This window comes from Pituophis catenifer, unplaced genomic scaffold, assembly GCF_029215685.1.
Source record: "Pituophis catenifer annectens isolate HBS135680 unplaced genomic scaffold, rPitCat1.0.hap2 SCAF_8, whole genome shotgun sequence".
NCBI lineage: Eukaryota > Metazoa > Chordata > Lepidosauria > Squamata > Colubridae > Pituophis > Pituophis catenifer.
In genome coordinates, this window is record NW_027256888.1 from 52,453,755 (window position 1) to 52,476,251 (window position 22,497).

Genomic DNA, 22,497 nt, shown 5'->3' on the forward strand with positions numbered 1-22,497 from the left:
TGGCAAGGCAACTTCCTTTTAGCATAAGAAGGAACTGCTGGGGAAGGTGAAGCGAGGCTGCGGCCAGTTTTGCTGGGTTTCGCTGGAATGATGTAATCAGCCTGGTAACGGTTAAAGGAGGGCGGGCACCCAGCGCTGGTTGGGGTGGGGAATAAGGGAATCTGCCCCGGGGAGCCGGACGGTGGAGAAAATCCTCATAGGGACTCGGTTCTGTTCAGCTAATGAAAGGGATCTATTATCAGCATCTGGGATAAAGCACATTATGTAGGCGGAGTGAAGGGGGAGGATACATACGATATTTTTCTTTTTAGTACTAAGGCATTGTTGATTAGGGCGTTTCTACAATATTTGGTTTTGTATACTGAGGGGCTAGCTCAAACCATATTAGAAAAAAAAAATTGGCATCTTCTGGCTCCTTAAAAAAAAAACAAAAAAAACATCAACCAGAGAGCAGGTTATTGAAATCTTGGCAATGCAAATGACTTGCCTTTTTAAAGTACTGTTCTACTGTTTTGTTAAACTTTTCTTGATGGCTTGTAGAGAGGATTAGCAATCCAGAATAAATGCTTAGGTAGGCAGGTGCTTTGTGGAGAAAATTAGGTAACAAATCAAAATTATGAAATCAAACCCAGAGCTATTTTACAGGCAGCAAGGGATGGTATCTGAAATGCTTTACGTTTCAATAGACATGCACATGCTGTTTGCTAAATAAATAAACAAACAAATAAATTCAGCCAATTAACAAAAGCTACCAGTTCAGTTTTTGTTTTAGAAAGAAGGCAATTAGGCTGCACAAATGCTCTAGAATGTAATAAAGTTTTATAATACTTGTTATGACTGCTTTCCCTCTTTTCTATGTTTTTATAGAAAATGATTATAGACCTATGGAGATATTTCTATACAAATATCTTTCGATTTTGGCTAAAGTGGATCTTAAGACTGGTAACTGGAAAATGTGAACTGCAGCGTATTTGCAATGGCACAAGGAAAAATGCAAAAAGAACACTACAAATAGGTAATATGTATATACATTATTATGACAATATTTTATATTAGCCAATGACAGGCCAAAAGATCTGAAAACCCATGTAATTTTCATAACTTTTTGAAAGTCCTTCAGTAGCATTTAAATAATTGGTAATATTTATAATTGCAAGCCAATTACCTGGTTATACATGGTAGAGAACCATTAAGTATTAGCTTACCTTTACATAGGTTGGAACAGTAGTAGTTGGATTATTTATATATTTATTTACATTTCCTATTTCTAAACTGCCTATTTCCCTCAAAGAGGGTCTACATACACGGCTAAGGCTATATCAAGCAAGTTTTATCCCTCTATGCTTTCTTTCCTTAGACTCTTTTCCCCTAACTTTTATTTCTTAGTTTTCTGAATTTGGAACTATTATTCCCATTTCTTGTTTTCTTTAATTAGAGATATTTTTAAGTCCTACCTTCATCTGCTTTTCATAGGCCTATTTATTTATTTATTTATTTATTTATTTATTTATTTATTTATTTATTTATTTATTTATTTATTTATTTATTTATTTTATCGGACTTATATGCTACCCTTTCTCCACAAGGATTCAGGGCGGCTCACAGCAATAAACAACAAGTCCAGATTAAAATACGACAATAAAAAACTAAAATTCCCATTAAAACCCTATTCAATCCAGGCCAGCTTGGCGAAACAGCCATATTTTAAGGTCACGGTGGAAGGAGCGAAGGTCGGGGCTACCCGGAGCTCCAAGGGGAGCTGATTTCAGAGGGTAGGTCCGCCCACAGAGAAGGTTCGCTCCCTAGGGGCCGTCAGCTGACATTGCTTGGCCAACGGGACCTCAAGTAGCCCTCTCTGTGTGAGCGCACAGGGCGAAGGGGAGCTGTTGTAGGGCCTAAGCCATGGAGGGCTTTATAGGTAATCACTAGCACCTTGAACCTCACCCGGAGGGCAACCGGTAGCCAATGCAGGTCACGCAGGAGGGGTGTGACATGAGAGCATCGGGACACTCCCATCACTACCTGCGCGGCCGCATTCTGCACCAGCTGAAACCTCTGAGTGGTATTTAAGAGCAGCCCCATGTAGAGAGCATTGCAATAGTCGATCCAGGAGGTGACGAGTGCATGGGTGACCGTGCGTAAGGCATCTCGGTCCAGGTAGGGGCGCAACTGGCGCACCAGACGAATCTGGGCAAATGCCCCCCTGGTCACGGTCGTGACATGGTCTTCTAAAGTCAACCGTGCATCCAGGAAGACGCCTAAGTTGCGCGCCCTATCCACAGGGGGCAACACCTCTCCCCCTATGACCAAAAATGGAATATTCCCTTGGAACCGAGACGCCGATACCCACAGCCATTCCGTCTTGGTGCTTTCATTGCTTTCCTAAGGCTTCCACTTCCTTCTCATCTTTTACATCTAGTTAGCTCTATTGATGATAGCCTAGCTTATTATCATGTCATGCTAAAACATTCCATAATGGTAACATGGGCATGTACAAAGACTCATGCAATGAGTAAAGATGACTCTCACACTATGACAGTTGTTGTTACAGTTTATTTTGGTATGTTATGCAAACTAATCACTGCTAGTTGCTTTCAGAACAAACCACTTTATGGTTCAAAAGGCATATTAATAAACAGTAAGAAAACCTGTAGTTTGCTTATATTGTACTTCCTGAGTATTCATTAACATGTTTTTTACTGAGTTATAAAAATATTTACAAGGCTAATTAGTACCAGAATAATGTTCACTAATTTGTTGTTTGTAAACATAAGAAATGATATTTGGGATTTTGTGAATAGCTTTAATAAATATAACACTTATCATTGCAGAGTATTCACTGGAATCATCGAAGCATAAGGTAGGATATATGTTGTCTGTACAAAGTGCTTTTTGTCCTCTTTTTCTTATGAGAAAAGAACCATCAAAATTGGTTTTTAACTTGCATTTCAAAATCAGTTTGCAACACATGTAATGTCTAACATACTGCTTTAGCAATAGAGTACATCCTCTTCCTTCAAAACATTGCATTTTGTAATATTTATTCATTTGAGAAATGGAGTCAGAGGTTTTACCATGTTGTTGCAAAAGGGACATGCTTGACAGGATCTCAGACTACCTCTCTGGACCAAAGGTGTTTCTGAAATATTATAAAGTGTGCCTTTCTAATCTCAAATCACTTTTCTTTCTATACTTGTAAGCAGCAAAACACTCAATAGATTTAAAATGGTTGAGTAACCTTGACTATTAGTTCAGAAAAAGAGCACTGTCAAATTCAGTTGTCGTGATTATGAATATGTTAGTTATGTTAGTTATAAAACTTTCAAGGAGTTCTGCAGCTGAAATTAAAAAGCATGCTTGCCAAATTCAGTTTCTTCTTCAATTTGGTTATTTCAAGATTCTCAACAATATTTTTTCTTCAATATCTTTCTTGTTAGTAGAGTTTTGCACTGCATTTTTTTTTGTGTAATTTCATACTTTAAGTTGATAAATTTTGGGAAAGTCCAAAACCTTTTACAGGTAGTCCATGGCTTATATCCATTAATTCAGCGACTATTCAAAGTTATGGAGGTGCTGAAAAAATGGACATACCACAAGTTCTCTAAGTTCCAGCCTTTGCAGCATCCCCATGGTCACATGATTATGATCTGGAGGTTTGGGTACCATTCTCACAATTACAATGTCAGGAAGCTGTAGTCATGTGATTGACGTCTGGCTTCCCAGAAGCAAAGTCAATGGCAAACCTGGCAGGGAAGTTCACAAATTGCTCTAGTAAATTGCTCCCGTTTTTTCTCTGGCCCATAGCACCCTTTCCACCCTCACACAGCCTCTGCCAGGCCTCTCAGGCCCTTCCTGGCCTCTTGCAAACTCGCATGGGGACTGCACCAGCCTCTGCATGGTACCCCTTTGCTTCTTACTTGGGATTCCCATTTCTTTCAACTTAATGACCTGGGCATCTTGGGTTTATAATGGCAATTGGAATGGCCCCAGATTGCCATTACTATGCAATGCAGTCATGTGACATTGCACTTTACAACTATAGGTGGTCCTCTACTTAAAACAGTTCATTTAGTGACCATTCAAAGTTATAAAGGCACTGAAAAAAGTGACTTACGAACAGTTTTCACACTTAGATTGTGGCAGCATCCCTTTGGTCATGTGATCAAAATTCAGATGTTTGGCAATTGACTCACATTTATGACAGTTGCAGTGTCTTGGGGGAGGTCACATGATCCTCTTTTGTGACCTTCTGACAAGTAATGTCAATGGGATGCCAGATTCACTTAACAACAGTTTGACTAACAACTACAGTGATTCACTTAAGAACGGTGGCAAGAAAGGTCGTAAAATGGGGCAAACTCACTTAACAAATGTTTCACCTACAAACCAAGTTTGGGCTCAATTGTGGTCATAAGTCGAGGACTACCTGTACATTGCTTAGCAATAGCAATAATAGTCCCAATTGCTGTCATAACTTGAGGGTTACCTGTTCTAAAATCACATGACTGCATAAAATTTTGAAATTCAGTTCCATCTGAATTGAAATGTTTTAGCAACTTTTAAATAAAAAAAAATATAAAACCTTTAAAAAAAACCTAGGGAGAAAGGGAAAAAGGAAAACAAAATTGGGGGTACAGTCAATAAAAAAAAGCTACAACAGAAAATAACTACCAACTTTGGTATAAAACAAAAATATATAATAACCTTTTGAACTAAATTAGATGATAATGTACAATTCTTTTGAAATCAAATAAATCTAGTCACCAGATTCTGAAGTTAAATTTTCTTTTGTTTCCATTTCACACAAAAAGGTTAAGTTGTTTCCAGATAGAGATAGTTAGACAAGAGTTTTTTCTCCAATCAAAGCAGTTGATTTTGTCATCTCTGCCAACTCCATTAGTTTTACCCTCCATTCTTCCATTCTAGGTATTTGTGAGCCTTTCCATTGCTATGCATGAAGAAGCCTTGCTGCTGCTATCGTATATAAAAACTAAATTCCATGTTTATTTGCCTGTCTATTGAACCAAAAAGAAAAGCCCTTATCTTAATTTGTTCTCTGAATTAATATATATATATATATATATATGAGTCCAATCATTCTTAGCTCTCTTACATGTCCACCAGAGTACCTTCAGGTTGGTGCTTAACTCTTAATAATTGTCAAAGAGCAATGTGCCAAATGTATGTTGAAAATGTAAACATTCGGAAGGTACTTTTTAGCAACTTCTGATGAGTTTCATTATAATTGAAAAACTAAATAGATTATTATTGTTAAAGAGACTTACTTGATAATTTTGACCCAGTCACTCATTCTTAGTTTAGCCTATATCACAAGATTGTTTAGACAAAAAGAGAAAATAAAAAACTACATACTCTGCCTTCAGATTTGCTTAATTTTGTACAGTATATCTATTGAATAAACCAATATTATTCTTCATGGTTATAAAATAATTTCTGAAATAAGGTAATACTCCTAAATGTAGAATAAACCATATTGAACTTAGATGTAGTGCTATTTCTGAGCAACTATTTCAATTTAGATTCTGCTGTTTAGGTAAATTTTTAATGTATTTTTATTTTATTAAAAAAAAGTTAAAATATAAAACACCAATTTTTTTAAAGAAACAAAGAAAAGAAAAGAAGCAACATTTAAAAAGTACATTAAAAAGGTTAACACATATACTGCACATATAATGTCCCCAAGATTATAAGAAAGATTAAGAAAGATAAAACTCCAAACTTTTTGCAAATTGATAAAATACAAAATCCCTGAATGACCAATAAAAATGTAAATCAAGTAAAAGCACTTTCACTATCCAAAGACATGCTGTGTCTCCTTATGGAGAAGCAAAAATTATTCAAAACCACTACATAAATCAAAAGGAAAAAAAACAGTCCCGCAGGGGCTTAAAATAAATAGGCATTTAGCCAAAAGTCAACTTTTAAAGATAAAAAGCAAAGTAACACAGAAAATTCAAAAGATGAAGTTAAAACCCAAGCATGCTTAAGAAAATGAACTGCCAAGAGGAAGATATATATCCAGTGGCTTTGCAACCTCTCCCAAAGGGAACTGGAATCTTCAAGACTCCCCTTACCAGGAGGGTGCACAGCCATCCAAAAGCCATCTTGGGTCATTCCTAAGTGCTCCCAATCAAATTCAGAAAGCAGTCTTGCCAAAGAATCAGCTTTGGCAGCAAAATTGGCAGATCGTCATCAGGAACAAGTTCGTACTGTTCAGCAGCCATCTTGGGAAGGAGTCCGCCCTTAGGTAGATTTTTATACAAGTTGAACAATTGCTTCAAACTAAAAGATGGCTGTACCATTTAAAAACCTGCTTTTATTATATTTCTTTGTTTGTTTTATACACAGGTTAATTTATGCACATGTAATTGAACCAGTACTTAAAATTCATGATCATCATAATCTACGGAAACCTTAACTTAAATATTGAGATATTTTCTGAGACTTTAAATATTACTTATCAAAATTATATATTGTTTAATTTTAATGTAAGTTTAATTTTCTACTTTGTTTTGTTTAGTCCTTGCAATATGCTTTGAACACTACTGAAGATGAAGTGGAAAAATGTGTTGCATGCATAATAGAAGAAAAGAAGATTAAAGTACAGAAAGATATAGGGTATGTCTGTTACAGCCTCTGCTACCATCCCAAGAAAAATCTTGTCTGTTTTGATAACTATTTGGTAAAGCAATCTTTAGATAAAATGTGAAAGAAGTAAGTTCATATTTAAATGTACTTATGATGCATAATACTGTAATGGATAAGACAAATGATTAAGCTGTTGTAAATTAATTAATATTGGCATAAATAAAGAATTAACTGAGACTGATTTCACCGTAACTAAAATTAGATATTCTACTTAGTGGAAGATAATATCCTTATTAATTGTAATTATTATGAAACATTGCAGTTTCACTGAAGAAGTGAGTATCTAGTCTTACATTATAAGACTAGATTATTATTATTATTATTATTATTATTATTATTATTATTATTATTATTATTCTACATTATTATAATAGACTAGATTACATTATTATAACATATCAAAACTAAATAGGATATCTTGGTATATCATGTTTTTGTACAGCCACTTATTTATGACTGTTAAACATGACTTCAAATTATTCCAAATTTTGATCATCCGAGATATTTGAAAAGCAGAGAATACAAGATTAGGTAATGGAAGTGGTATAGTTTCAGAGGTATAATATATTTTTCTATTCAGTGGTTACTTTTACTGTGCTTTTACTTTTTACCAAATTAGCAGGTGAAGGGTGAAACTATATTTGACATATAACATGCTTGGTTGTGTGGTAGTATGGTTACTTTTGCCCTTACTGCCCCCCAGTGGATAGGTGCACTATATGTAGTAGTGATCCAAATCAAACTAGACATATGTGCATAAAGAGAGAACAGAACAATCATGGGAAAGTCTTACATTTTTTTAATACCACACTGTGATTAGATGGAACTTTGACTCAATAATATGGTAGGTCAGAACTGGAATATTCTAATGCCCGGCATAGCTCTTAGTTTGGCAAATCCAGTACTATGTTTCCTCGAAAATAAGACCTCCGAAAACAAGCTCTAGCCTGATTTTTAGGGTGCTCCTAATATAAGCCCCGCTCCAAAAATAAGGCCTAGTGAGCGTGGTCACCACTGGAGGTGGCAAGTGTGTGCAGGCCAATGATGTCTTAGAGCAGCTGCAGTCCACGCAGCGCAGGTGAGTTGATTACCTGTCCAAGCAGCAGGCAGAGGCTGGAGGGAGGCACGTGATGTAGACGCGCTGTGCAGGCCTTGAAAAAGCCAAGAGTCAGGCTAGAGTGGTTGGGTTGCTGCAGGAGGCTTGTCTTTGCATCTCGGCTTGCCTGGGCCTGCACGGCACATTGGGATCACCTGCCTTCCGCCCTGCCTCTCTTCCTCTGTCTGGTGCCGGTGCCACTGTGTAAAGACGAGTCTCCCATGGCTGCCTGCCTGCTCTGACCCACCAACTCTTGGCTTTCCCGTGGCCTGTGTGGCGCATCTGGATCGCCTGCCTCCCCCCTGTGCCTCTGGTTCCATCTGCTGCTTGGACAGGGAATCAACTCACCTGCGCTGCGCGGGCTGCGCAGCCCCAGAGTGCACCAGCCAAGGGATCGGCAGGCTGCAGCTGTTGCTGGATACTTTTGGTCCCCATGCGCTTGCTGCTTCTTGTGTGTGTGCTGGGGGTAGGGCGCCTAACCGGGCTAATCACCCTGATAATCTATTTCTCTGAAAATAAGCCCTAATGCTTATTTTGGAGCCCCCCAAAATATAAGACCGGATCTTATTTTCAGGGAAACAGAGTATTTATAACATTAAAATTATATATTTCACTTCTGAATAGAATATTTGGTTTTGCTAGTTCTATTTGTTTGGCAGTTGAACATTGTTTTACATTGTATCACATGTTACTTAGACTTTTCTGAATTTTCAATTTATTGCAGATTTGCTTCAAAGCTACAATCATCTTTGCTCCAAATATCAGGCTACAAGAAACTCTGTTTGGCAGTGGAAGAGCTCAAAAAACAAGTATATAATTCAGACAATAAAGAACATGAAGAACAATTAATGGAGGTGAACATCTTGGTACTTCTGTATTATATAATTAAGCAATTTAAATTTGTAACATAAAAATCATAGAATAAAATGAATTAATTATACATAAGAGTTACTGTAAATCTCAACATTTCTTGTTAGTAATGACAGCATAGGAAGAATTTATAAAGAGGGGGTAGATATACTGGTACAGTATATTCTACAGTTATTAGTATCATTTAATGAAATTGATTTACTAACTTGTCTAGAACAAATAAAAAGTACTTAATATAATTAGATATTGGAGTATGTAACCATGTATATATGGTGGTTCTGGTGTAAGGACATATTTAAATTTCAGATAATTGAATAGAAGCCAGCTTCTTACAATGAAGTCAGTGAGTGTAATGGAATGTATGAATGACCTTGGGAAAACTGATGAGAAGTTGCCTAGGGACAGGAAAGGGAGAAGCCTGCAGAGAATGAAACTTAGGAAGGATCCACTCTAATGCAGGGTTCCCCAACCTTTTGGACCTCAAGGACCACCAAGTTCATAATTTTAAATTCCGCAAACCACTAATATGAATCCACTTGCTGAAGTGCCTCGACTCCCAGTGACCGGATGGGGTCCTTCAGGCACGCTCCCTCCTCTCTCTCTCTCTCCCCCCTCTCTCTTTCTCTCCCTGTCTCCCCTCTCTCTTATTCTCTCTCTCCCACTCTTTCTCTCTCATTCTCTCTCTCACTCTCTCTCTCATTCTCTCTCTCTTTCATTCTGTCTCTTTCTCTCTCTCTCATTCTCTCTCTCATTCTCTCTTTCATTCTCTCATTCTGATTCTCATTCTCTCTGTCTCTTTCTCTCTCATTCTCTCTCTCTCTCTCTCTCATTCTCATTCTCTCTGGTTCTCTTTCATTCTGTCTCTTTCTCTCTTTCATTCTCTGTCTCTCTCTCTCTCTCATTCTCTCTCTCTCTTTCATTCTGTCTCTTTCTCTCTCTTTCATTCTCTGTCTCTCATTCTCTCTCTCTCTCTTTCTCTCTCTCTCTTTCTCCCTCATTCTCTCTCTGTCTCTGTCTCTTTCTCTCTCTCTCATTCTCTCTCTCATTCTCTCTCTCTCTCTCATTGGGCCAGCCAGTGTCTTGGGGCTGAGAGGAAGTCAAGCATCTCCCTGAGAGACCGAGGTGCATGGAGCACCAACAAGGGCCGGAAGAAACGCCCGCGAGATCCAGCAAGATGAAGCTTCCCTCCCACTCTGGAATATGGAGCGAATCTCCATCCCTGCCCTTCCCTTCTCAAGTCAGGCGAGGAGTGACTGGGAAAGGAGGGTGAGGGGCAGGGACAGTCACTGGTGGGTTCAGCCAACAGGAAGCTACAGCAGGGGGAAGAAACAGCCTGGGGTTGCCGCCACCCGTTGCTTCGGCCAGCTTGCACTGCGCCACTCCCCTTGCACCATTATCTCATTCCGGCCAGCAAGGGCTGTGCTGCAAAGTTGCAAGTTGCACGAACCTCCCTCTAGGGTGGAGATTTACAGCCCTACCATGAGCTGCCTTGGCCAGTCCCATATTCCAGAGCTCTAGTCACAGGACTGGCCATTGCTCATCTCGAAGCAGCTCCTCCACTCGGGTGCGCTGCGAACCACCAAAATTTTCTCACGGACCACCAGTGATCTGCGGACCACTGATTGGTGACCGCTGCTCTAATGGATCAGGCAGGTAAAAGTGAAGCTTGTTTCTTCAGATTTTCAAAATTCTGTTAATGTAACTTTACAGTCAAGTAGAATTAGTTCTTCTTGCCTGTTTCCTATCTGGTTTACTTGAGACGGATGACAGTGGGAAAGCTGGCAGGAAATTGCAGGGGATTTTATAACATTTTATAAAATGATTTGTGAACAAAAAAATACATGGGTAGAAGTTTTTCATAGCAGGAACAAAAATATATGTCTGATAAAATATTATCTTTACTACAGATAGTCCTTGACTTATCACAGTTGGGACTAAGCAGTGCGATCATAAAGCAAGATACTATGTGACCACATTGCTTCGTAACCATAGTCCCAACAAACCCCATTGCATTATTAAACAAATTCCACCAGTTTTTAACCGAGGACCCACCCCAGTCAAAGCCATTCTAAGGGGCTGGTTTTTGCTTAAAACATCCCTTGTCCCAGTCCTTGGGTGATGTAAGAAGTGGTTTTGCCCAATGTGAAAGCACCTGTGATTTTCTCAGCTTCCCCTACATGTGCTCAGCTCATCCTCAGCTTTTTCCCACTGGGTGAAACAGCTTTCTGTTTTGCAAGAATGGCAATATGTTACAATCTATTGTTGTACAATCAGCACTAACAGGATCCAATTACTGAGGTAAAAAGTTTTTTACATTCCAGCCTGCAAGGTTCTCACAAATTGTTAACATTACACTTAAAAAAGAAAAATAAGAGAAATTAAAATACAAGAAAACTGATGCTACTTAGGAAGTACAACAATATTACAAAGTTCTTGTTGGTACCACAAAGCCCATGTTGTATGTCCCTCAGTTCTCAGTGTCATCGTAAGATGGATAACATATAAATTAGATAAGTAAATAAAAATGTGAGCCACGTTTTATGGTGAATGAGAAAATGGTACATCAGGAACTGATTTGTAGGTATGGCAGACTACTACTATAAGTAGACCTTATGGTAATGTTTCTATGATTGTTTTGTGTGTGTACTTAAATGATATGATTTTGCTTTTTAAAGTAGACATTGCATCAATTTATTTGAGTTAGAATTACTTAAAATGTTCTTAGAAATATAATTAATAGAAGCATATTTGTGCAGCTCTGGAATTTGTTAATGCCCCATGAAAAACTGAAGGCCAGAATCACAAAGCAGTGGTGTGATATTGGTTTCCAAGGTGATGACCCTAAAACAGACTTCAGAGGAATGGGAATGCTAGGATTAACTAATCTTCTGTAAGTATAAAGTATATAAGTATACTTTCCCATGATTTAAAGTTAAAGTTTTATAGATTATATTGGCTATGTATTTACTGCTGTTAATGGAAGATATGTTATTGACTATTTGTTGTTCAAATCAGATATGCTAATTTGTCTTTAAGGTAATGCGAATGTTAACATTTTAATTCAGTTTAATTCATTGCAGAGCAACTAACTGCAGTGCAATGATTATGAACAATATTTTGTGTCTCTTTCAGTTATTTTAGTAAACATTATCCTCATGAAGCTCGTCGAATCCTTAATCGTTCAAATCATCCAAAACTTGGGTAAGCGGTATCTCAGTTTCTTATTTTTTTAAAGATGGAGGAAAATCAAGCCTGCATGTAATAATTACTTTATTTGTCGAGCATTAATTTCAAGGCACAGTTACCATCTATATTAAAAGGTGTGTGTGTGTGTGTGTGTGTATTTGTAAAAGTAAGTCAGTAATTTGTACAGTAGAAATAGTTTTCTTTTGATATGTTTTAACAAAGGCGTATTGTACATGGCCATGTGCCCTACTCAGCAACCTGGCCACTGCATTCTGCTTCATCTTGAACTTTCAAACCAAATAAAGGATGGGTCCCACTTACGTTACATTGCAGTGTTCTAAATCTAAGGTTATCAATGCTTGAACCACTATAGAGAGACTGTTTCTGCCCAGGAAAAGAGATACGGATAATCCTCAATTTATAATCATAATCGATTCTGGAATTACCCAATTTTATGACATTTTTGCAGTGGTTGTTAAAGAAACGCCATGGTTATTAAACAAACTATGATTGTTAAGTGAATGCCATAGTTGTTAAGGGAAAGCCCACCGGGTCATTAATGTTTCCTTAATGGGAATTTTTTTGCTGGAAACCAGAAGTAAACAACGGAAACTGGCAAAAAAAACAACATCAGTGAAAATTATGGTCACATGATTACAGGACTTTCCAAACAGCGATAAATCCAAGCTGGTGGCCAAGTACCCAAAATGCAGTCATGTGACTATGGGCGGGGAAATGTAGCTGTCAGAACTTCAAAAACAAGTTGTAATTGGCTTGGGGGGCATCTTACCTAATTTTGAATGGTCATTAAGCAACCAATCATTAAGCAAGGACTATCTCTAATTGATAGTGACCAAAGTTAGCAATAGGAAGCCCTAGCATGGAGGTCACGTAGATTGTTGATGACAAGGATAACTCTTGGAACACCCCAAATAATATACAGAGGTGATTGAGATGGTTTCATTCTCTTAAGAAGGCAACATTTATTTAGTTATTTGTTTGTTTGTTTATTGCAGATACTCTTATGCAATCGTTGGAATCAATTTGACAGAGATGGCTTACAGTTTGTTAACAAAAGGACTTTTAAAAAGCCACTTTTACAACTTGGTTCCTGGTGCTCCTCAGCTGAACGATTTCCATCAATTTTACTGTGAGTATTTGCAAGTGTCTTTTACAGAGATGGCTGGCTTTTATATTTTGGGAGGATCTCTTCTACAGTTGACTTAGTAATTAGTAGTTTTTATTACCATATTAAGTACCATTTGGTTTAAATTGTTATAGAAATACTTGGAAAAAGTGTAACACTTTTGTTGCAAAGTTTATTGCAAAATAAGTCAGATTTCTACCTTGATACAACCAGATATCTTTCAGCTACCAACCTGGTTTAAAACCCCAAACAAGAAATAATAATAAAGATAAGGAGCAACATTAAAAAATATGAAAAAACTCGGTATCATATACAAGCTAAGAGAATGCATCCCAAAGTAGTTCAGTCTTGAACATTTTCCTAAAAACCAGCAAGACTGATCTTTATCAAGAGACTCTTTCAAACCACTGGTGTAGCCCCAGTACCATGTAGCGTAGTTGTCAATCCCTTTTGCGTTGAAAGTTGAAGTGAAAATACAGGTAGCCCTCAACTTACTACCACAATTGGGGGCAGAATTTCCACTGCTAAGGAAGGCGGTTACTAAATAAATCCTTCCCAATTTTATAACTTTTTTTATCATAGTTATTAAGCAAATTACTGCAGTCGTTAAGTGAATCATGAAGTTATTAAGTGAATCCATTCCCCTGTTGTCTTTGATTGTTGGAAACTGGCTGAGAAGGTCACAAATTGTGATCACATGATCCTGGGACGCTACCACCACCATAAACGCATGCTGGTTGCCAAGCATCCAAATTTTGGTCTCATGACCACTCAGATGCCATGATGGACATAAGTGTGAGGACCACATGTAAGTCACATACAATACCATTGTAACTTTAAATGGTCGCTAAATAAATGGTTATAAGTTGAGGACTTCCTGTAGGGGTTTCACAAGAAGAGGAAAATGTTCTTTAAAATTCATGGTGACTAAATTTTGGATGTATCTAAAATAATTTTTCAATTCTAAGCATTGCATGAGATGAAACAGAACTATAAACAATTCATTTATGTCAAACTGTAGTATGCCAAATCTATAGCATTGTGTGCAGTACTAGTTACCACATCTGAAAAGTGGTATTATAAAACTGGAAAAAAGTGCAGAAGAAACTAATCAAAAATATTTAGATCAAATATCTTCCATTAAAAAGGCATTTTTAGGACTCTTTAGCTTGGTGGGTGGGGGAGTAACCAGGGAGAAGACGATCAACAGTAATAACATGTATAACATAGTGAGTATAATCCAATGATTTCCTGATTTTGAACAGGCAAAATACAGCATTTCTTCACACACATACACACACAGAAGTAATTTGTGGAATTAATTATCACAAGCTGTGTTGGTAATATGGCTAGCTTTAAACATTTTTTAGATAAATTAATACAAGACAGATCTATCAAGGACAGTTGATCCTGAGCCTCAATTTTTTCCAGTTTTGTGACAGGCCTTGGCTTGATTCAGCAAAGCTATTCAAATGTACTTAAGTAACTAGTTTTAATAATGGACAAATATTTTACTTATTTCTAATATTATATTCTCACAAGTATTTGTTTTTTTTTGTTTGTTTGTTTGTTTTCACAGGTTATTTGACTTACGAATTTGACAACTTTTGGTTTGAAGAGAAACCGGAGAGTATTATGTACTTCAACCAGTATAGAGAGAAGTTTCATGACAAAATCAAAAGACAACTCCTGGATTATGATGTGGTCCTTGCCTTAAAAACTGAAAACTAGAAATGTGTGATTCTTTGACTTCTGTACATAAATATTATGCACTTGATCGAAACTCTGGTATTCAACCAAAAACTCCATTTATTGCTCAAAGATTTATACATCCATTATTATTTTTATAGAAAATATGCTTGGACAATCAATACTTATTTAAGACTGAACATTGTACTCTAAAGATAATTTTTTTAATATAAAGATCCTCATTGGGTCATAGGACCTCACATTTTTTTCTACACTTAGTAGAAGGTGTAAAATAATTGTTGAACTTTATCATGTTGCTCAATAATAGCTTCATATTCAAATTTGATGTTTGATTTACAGAAAAAGATGTTATGATACTTCATTAATGGAAAATTTGTTCTAGATTTTTTATATTGTATATCTTGTTCTTTTCAAATATGGAAGCTGTAGTGGTCTATTATGATTTGGAAAAGAATATATATCAATAAGTAGTATGTTACTTGAATGAATGAAAGCTGTCTTTATTGTCCTTCTTTAGTCATATTCATTAACTCTTTTATCTCCCTTTGGATGTATATAGATAGAAGCTAGCAGATTAACCTTTCATTTTAAAAGAAACTTCATACACTGCCATAAAAAATAAAACTAAATAAATTTTGCCTGTATTGTACTACAATTGCTATCAAATATCAATCTCTGTCCTCCCTCCCTCAGGTTTTTCAGTTAACAACATTTAGGTTTAGGACATATATAAATTAGAGTATTAGAACTTAAAATATTTAATAGAAGATCAATAATTAGTACATTCTTTTTTCAATACACCTTATTGTGGACTACATATTGGATATAATTCTCAGACAATCTAGGCAACAGAATTGTAGTCATGTTGAAAATCTATAAAGATTTTTAATTTTTTTTCTATACTTTATATTTAGCCTTGTTGACATTTGAGAGATGGACAGAATGATCAAGGCTGTTAAAGTGCCTTTATTTACAGCAATTGAGTATCATCCCTGGAGCTGGGATTTACTGATTTCTAGATAGCTTCTAGGATATGCCTATTACAACATTTAATACTGGAATTGGGCATATTTAATCTTGCTGACTAGGATAAAGTATGTGCAAATTATATCACCAATCCAGAAAAAAGTGAATAAAAGTATTTGAAACATATTTTAAGAAAATACGATTGTGTATGACAAGTTGGGCAAAATTTATTATGGATTGGACTCTGACAAAGAAATAGAGGATTTATTTTTAGTGTTTACAGTTATCTTGCAAATACTCATTTTATGTCAAAAATTGCTGAAAGAAAACATTAGATACTATGTAAAATGCATGCTGGACATTAAAAAAAATAGTCTGCAGTATCCTACTGAGTTCTCACTTTATGTATGTAGTTCTGCTTTATTATAAATCAGGGATTCCTCTTGTGAAACAATTAAAAATCTCATGGTTGTATGAGAATACTTTTCATGGCAAATGATGGGATTGAATGCATTATTGATTGAAATATTTTTTTAAACTATAAGATAATTTTTCATAATATAAAGATTAGGTTTATTGTAAAATGCATCAAAACATTGGAATCCAAAAGTTCTAAGTCAATTCACCCGAAATTTCAGACTACAGTATATTTTACTGGTGATTTGCAATAAATTAGCACCCATGATATCCTAATTATTTTATTAGCCTGCTTTTGATTGGAATTATACTACAGTTGTGGGTTACACATACTGGGTTACACATACTGTCGCTATAAGAGCCTTAACAAGGTTATTTACTGGTTACTTAAATGATAGTTCTATGGGTTAATCTTTCTCCAGTGGTTAAAAGTGCCATCAACTTCCTTAGGCTAGTAATAGTGAGGGGGGTCCAATACTATTTCTTTAATATTTAGGGAAAATATCACATTTTCTAGGCTAGATTTTATAAAATACTGAATGCTGAAATGGCCGCTGTGGTCTCCCAAATAGAGTTTATTTTCACATACAGGCATTCAGAATTTGGCTGTCTCATAGTCACTATCAATTCAGGGAAAAAAGCAAAGTTTGTCTCTGATCTTTTGCAATGTTTGGGCAACTGCAGAAACATTGCTATAGTTTAACTATATGAATTAGTTCCCACTTTTGTGTGAAGGGCTGCAACCTGTTACAGGTAGTACTTGACTTACAAGCATAATTGGGACTATAACTTCCATCGCTAATGGTGCAGTCATTAAATGGGTTGCTACTTTTTTACTACAGTCATTAAGCAAATCACATGGTCATTAAGCAAACAAATCCATCTTCTCTCATTGACCAAGCTTGTTGGAAGCCAGCTGGAAAAGTCACAAAGGGCAATTATGTGTCTCTGGGACACTGCAACTGTCATAAATACATGCTGATTGCCAAGTGGCTAAATCATCATCACATGTCCGTGGGGTCATAAGTACAAGGGTTAACTGTAAGTCACTTTTTACAGTGCAGTGGTAACTTTGAGTGGTCCTTAAATAATTATAAGTTGAAGACTACCTATATGCTGTAACACCATCCTTATAAAATGGAGACTTAAGAACAATATTTGTCTCCCTTTGTAAGCATGGGGCATATATAGAATTTTGACAGCATGTGGTGGCTGTTTTCAGAAAATGGCTGAATATGGTTTATGAAAGGCAAAACCTCAAAATTGGGACATTCCTTGTGAGTGCTTGGAAACTTTCATATTCCATTCTTAAGATCCTCATATTAATAAATACTGTTTAATAAAATATAAAGAGAATGTTAAAATAGTTAAAGCAGAAACCAGTATTTATCATTAAGTTCATGATACAAAAAAGTGCTTATATTAAATGAAACAATATTAAGTAAAATTTAAAACAAGGCACAGACGTATATCCTGTTTCACCTAGCGTGATATTTTTACAGCTGCTAATAGTTATAATTGAGAATTTTCAATAAGCCGGTTTGTATCAGTGATATGCAAAGTCCATCTGATCGAGGCTTTCAAAAACGATTTTTGATGTGGCAGGATATCAATTATTACTTGATATAGAGTAAGAAACATTGGTCTCTCAATGTCTCAGCATGGGAAGAAGCTAAACAGCTATAATCTGTTTGAATAGGACTGGAGTAAATTACAAGCAAAGACAGGGGTTTTAAGTATATATGGAGGATGATCTATATGGAGTCAATACGGTGATTTTAAGCTTTTATAAAAATTGAAATATGCCATTTTAATGTAAGAGAATGTGATGAGATTGGGGTAGTAATGATTGCAGCATTCTTGTTAAATTTCAGGCAGATTTATTTTTTTCCTTCGTTTTTGCACAAAGCATTCTCATTACATATTTCTTAAAAGACTATTCTCTAAATCCATTTGGAATGATTGTCAGAGTTTGAGGCTGAACTATAGTATGAGATTAATTTATTGCCTTTGCCATAAATAAACCAGGCAAGGTCAACTAATGCATTTTACACATCATTGTTGCGTATATATTCAGGGTAGGACTAAGAGACAATGCAGTGCAGCAACGATAAAACTAAATCTCTTTCAATGCCCAAGTGTTCTATATTCCCCCAAAGGATGGGTATCTATTACAGTGTTCCAGGATATCTTTTGTTCATATTTATGAGTGAGTTTATAATCACGATGGAAAAATTCTTGTAAAATCCTTTTCAATTATGTTTTGAAGTGGGCATTCCTAAAAGAGAATTTGATATAAAATAAATTTATGTTGTGAAATGTGTGAATAGCTTGATCTCTGAAAATGACTAATAACATAAAAATATACTAAAATTGCCCTAGAAAATTAGAAGAAAACATTAAATTGATTCCTCAAGTAAGAGAAGAACATTATAAAAATCAATGGCTGGCTCACAAAGCTATAAATATTTAATTGCAACTTTGAATGTTGCTGCTGCTTGACCTTTCATTATTACAAATGCATGTCAGTATTCAATGCTATGTCCTGTTCATTTTTCTTCCTATTTCTATTTGCATTTGTCCTATATCATTACTTTGGTATTAATAAAAACAATGTGGTGTTAAGGCATAGGATTGGGAATAGGGAAACCCAGGTTCTCATCAGTTTTAAATCACTGAGCCTCATAGGGCTATTTACTTTCCATCAGCCCAACTTACCTCAGGGAGCTTTAAGCGTAGCACCTTGAGCTCCTGAATAAAAAATGGGATATAAATATATGTGCTTTTTCTGTTCTAATTGTCTTTCTCCCTTTTTTTTTTTACTGTGAGAAACATGGTGAACGGAGACCAATTTAAGGCAAATTGTGCCCACTCCTGTGTGTGATTATAAAAGCAATAAAAATTATGGCTCTTTACATTGGAGTGAGAATGTTAAGATGAAATAATTCAAAACTATTGTTTTGATACAGTATGCTGTAGTTGTAATTTTTAATGCCTGTGTTCTAACTTGATATGTACATTCTCTGATGTATATACATTTAAATAAATAGTTTTCTTCTCACGCATCCCTCTCTGTTTTACATTACAATGATTAGTGTTCAGGGAGAGTGGGTTTAAGTATAATGGTCCTATCTCCTCCATGTATAGAAGGTCAGTGTTTATTCACATGAATAAACCCCTGGAAAATTATTAGAAACTATCTAAAAGAACCTCCAAAAGTAAAATAAGGTTTCCACTATTGACAGCAGTGGAGAAAAGAAGAGGAAAATAAACTGGATTTAATCCTCAAATTTCCCTACTATTTTGTTCTAAATATAATTACTTCACAAATCAGTGAACAATTAGGTTGAAGTACCATATCACTTTTCTTATCAGAATGCTTTTTGCTTTTAAGCCTCTGCATGACAGGCCTTAAACATAGTTGAAATGCTGTCATTCCAAGGAAACATTTGCCTATTCTGCATATGTTGCCCAAACCTTAACAAATCTACTGTCTATCTTCCTCCACAGTAAACATCCTGGCTAGAAATGAGGTTCTGACAGTCACCTACAATAGGAATGCCTCTCTATATGGCAGAAATCCATTCATGATCAGATTCTCTGCAATTGTGGACAATTGTGGAACCATAAAATGCAGTATTTGAGGTGGGCACAAGGAGTCCCAATGGAACGGAAGTAAAAGTTCAGTTTTAGTGAGTTGGGAAGCAGAATATCTTTCATTTTTCTGAAGAAGAAGGAACCAGAAGGTGAGCTTCTGCTTCTGCATATTCCAAATCCGTTTTAGATATGCCTCATTTGTTCTTTTAGCTATGCTTCTTTCAAATAAAATACATAAAGCCATGGATCAAAAGTTCCTTTCAGCAGGAACAGGAGTTCTAACTGGAACCAGCATAGGCATGAAACCTTAATATATAACTACTGGCTTGAGAGCCACAAATATCTATCAACACATATGGAACCTTGTCAATCAAATCTTAAATTGGATCACTATTAACTATAACTTGAGATGGCTAGATGCCACTACTCTCCAATTACAGACTGTAGCCTGTAACTGTGTTCCTGTAGATTAAGCACTGGATTCAACATTTCCCATATCAGATCAATTCAGATACATGCAAATAGGAAAGGATAAAAATGGACTTCTGGGAAAGTGAAAACTGGCAAACTGAAGATAACTGCAAAAAAAGTGCTGTAATGAAGAACTAGACTGACTCTTTGTAACTTCTCTCTGGACAAGGAGAGGATATGATTACCCATAAATGCTCCAGACAGTTGCTCCTCATGAGAATGCAAGTCAGAGATCTCCAGTGGGATTATTGTTCTTGGAGACAAGGGAATAGCTATTTTGCTCAAACTGCAGTCAGTGCATTGTACAGTATAAAAACAGCTGTTGATGCTTCAAAAATTTAAAATGAGAGGGAAAAGAATGTTTTTACTTGGTACTTAACTTGATCACAGCAAGGATGTCTAATAAGCCTCCTGCTGAAAAATATTCCAGAAGTGGCATGCCAAACAGGCTTTCTTCTCCTTATATTCAGCATTTGAAACAGCATCCACAAAATGGTTTTCTTGCATTGAACGCATATATGTAAATATGTGTAAATTTGATACCAAAAACAAGGTACATTTAATATAGAAATTGTTTTACGTTTAATAAACCATACTGCTATATATATTCTGTTATCAATTCTAAAGAATCCTTTGAATAACTATAAGCACATCTGCTTATGATTTTAGTTTATGCTCTTGATTTGGTAGCCTCCAATTCTGTTATTTTGTATCTTCTTTGTCAGTGGTTCTAAAGTCAATAGAAATAAAGGAGTAAGAAGCAACTTTGTATCATTTATTTCATTGTCACTGTGATAAAATCTGGGCTGTTTGTTTGGATCCATGTAAAAAAAAAGCATACAATTTTTTTTTTAAGAATTGTAAATATAAAGAGTTATTCAAAGTTATTAGAGGTGTTTTCTACATCTAAGAAAATCATAGCTAATTACTTACCTTTAATGTTTTATATACATATTAACATTTTTGAAAGAAATAGATAGTAACTGATATATAATTGGTAGAATTAAAGCAATTTCATAGTTTTAATGCAAATGTACTATTATTTCCAACTGCTAGCTCTATTTTTTGGCATGGCTTTTAATATGTCCTTTGTGTGACTGATTTGTAGCGCAACAGTTTTGAATAACTATATGTTTTCCTTATCCATACTAATACAAATACATCAATAAAAGGATTGCAATCAAATAGAACCAAGCTGAGTAGTTTTTTTTTTTAAAAAACTGATATATAAGTGCAGTATTAATTAAAGCATGATACCACTTATGATTGCAAAATACATTAAACTATTCTTAACTGAATTATAGTTTATTTCAGTTTCTAGTTCACACAGCATACTGAAATAGCAAACGACCATCCATACCATCTGGGTTCATACAACATGTAAAGCAAAATGTGGTTGTTTGGCTTACAGGGTTAATGTAGCACACTAATACAGCATTAAATTAATATTTGTTTATCAGATCAAAAATGAAACTGGATCATAATAATATCTGCAAAATAATTATAATATGTATACTTTCTTGCTTGGGATAGACCTATTTATGTTATTTTCCTATGCATTTGAGTTCAACATCAGAACAAATAAACAAAATTGGTTAACATATGATATAACAGAACCAGATTGCAATCTAATCTGTATAGACTGGAAGATTGGGTTGAATGGAACATGATGCTGTTCAATGGGAAGAAATGTAAATTACACTTAGAGGAAAAAAGCAAGGTGTACATACACAGAGAAAAATGACACAGAAGCACTAAATTGGAAAAAGACTTGTATTCACTGATAAGAAACTGAGCATGAGCTAGCAAGATGAAACTGCTACTAGTTTTAATGTCGTTCTGGGCTACTTTAGAAGAAGCACTATACTAAAACAGATGAAGTCCTTCTTCTTCTCTATTTTATCCTGATGTACAGTATGGTGTAGAATAACAGCTTGAGTATTGAATATGAATATGATACCATATTTTCATGATCTGTTCTGACAAGTTTGAACTGACTTACAGAAAGGACTTAAAAATAAATCCTACGAAGACTGAAGGAACTTGAGTTATTCATTCTGGAGAAAAGATGACTCATGAGAGACGTGATTTCTGTGTCAAGTGTACAGTATTAAAGAGTACCATAAGAAAAACAGTCAGGAACTATTTGCCATTGCCACAGAAACTGGGATCAGAAATAACAGACAAAATTGTGTAATTTATAAATACATAATGAAAGATTTCTTGATGGTAAGATGTATATAACAATGGAACAGTCTACCTATGGAGGTGTTTAAGAAAAAGCTGGACAGCTTTATTTTAATGATAATTTACTTAGTTTTTTAAAATAATAATAATAACTTTATTGTCACTGTACCTGTATACACAG

The 22,497-nt window shown here is 35.6% G+C and overlaps 1 protein-coding gene across 2 annotated transcripts; it reads left to right on the forward strand.

Moving 5' to 3' along the window:
- ELMOD2 (ELMO domain containing 2) lies at window positions 1–14,907 on the forward strand. 2 transcript variants are annotated; one of them, XM_070948718.1, is made up of 9 exons: window positions 1–46; window positions 868–1,015; window positions 2,832–2,860; window positions 6,542–6,639; window positions 8,490–8,619; window positions 11,392–11,525; window positions 11,768–11,836; window positions 12,838–12,971; window positions 14,548–14,907. In XM_070948718.1, the coding sequence occupies exons 2-9, from the start codon at window positions 871–873 to the stop codon at window positions 14,697–14,699; spliced, it is 891 nt and encodes a 296-aa protein (XP_070804819.1). In that variant the 5' UTR covers window positions 1–46; window positions 868–870; the 3' UTR covers window positions 14,700–14,907. The 2 variants fall into 2 exon arrangements, with proteins under 2 accessions (XP_070804819.1, XP_070804818.1); XM_070948717.1 differs by having other exon boundaries at window positions 29–92.
- The last annotated feature ends 7,590 nt before the right edge of the window (window positions 14,908–22,497 follow it).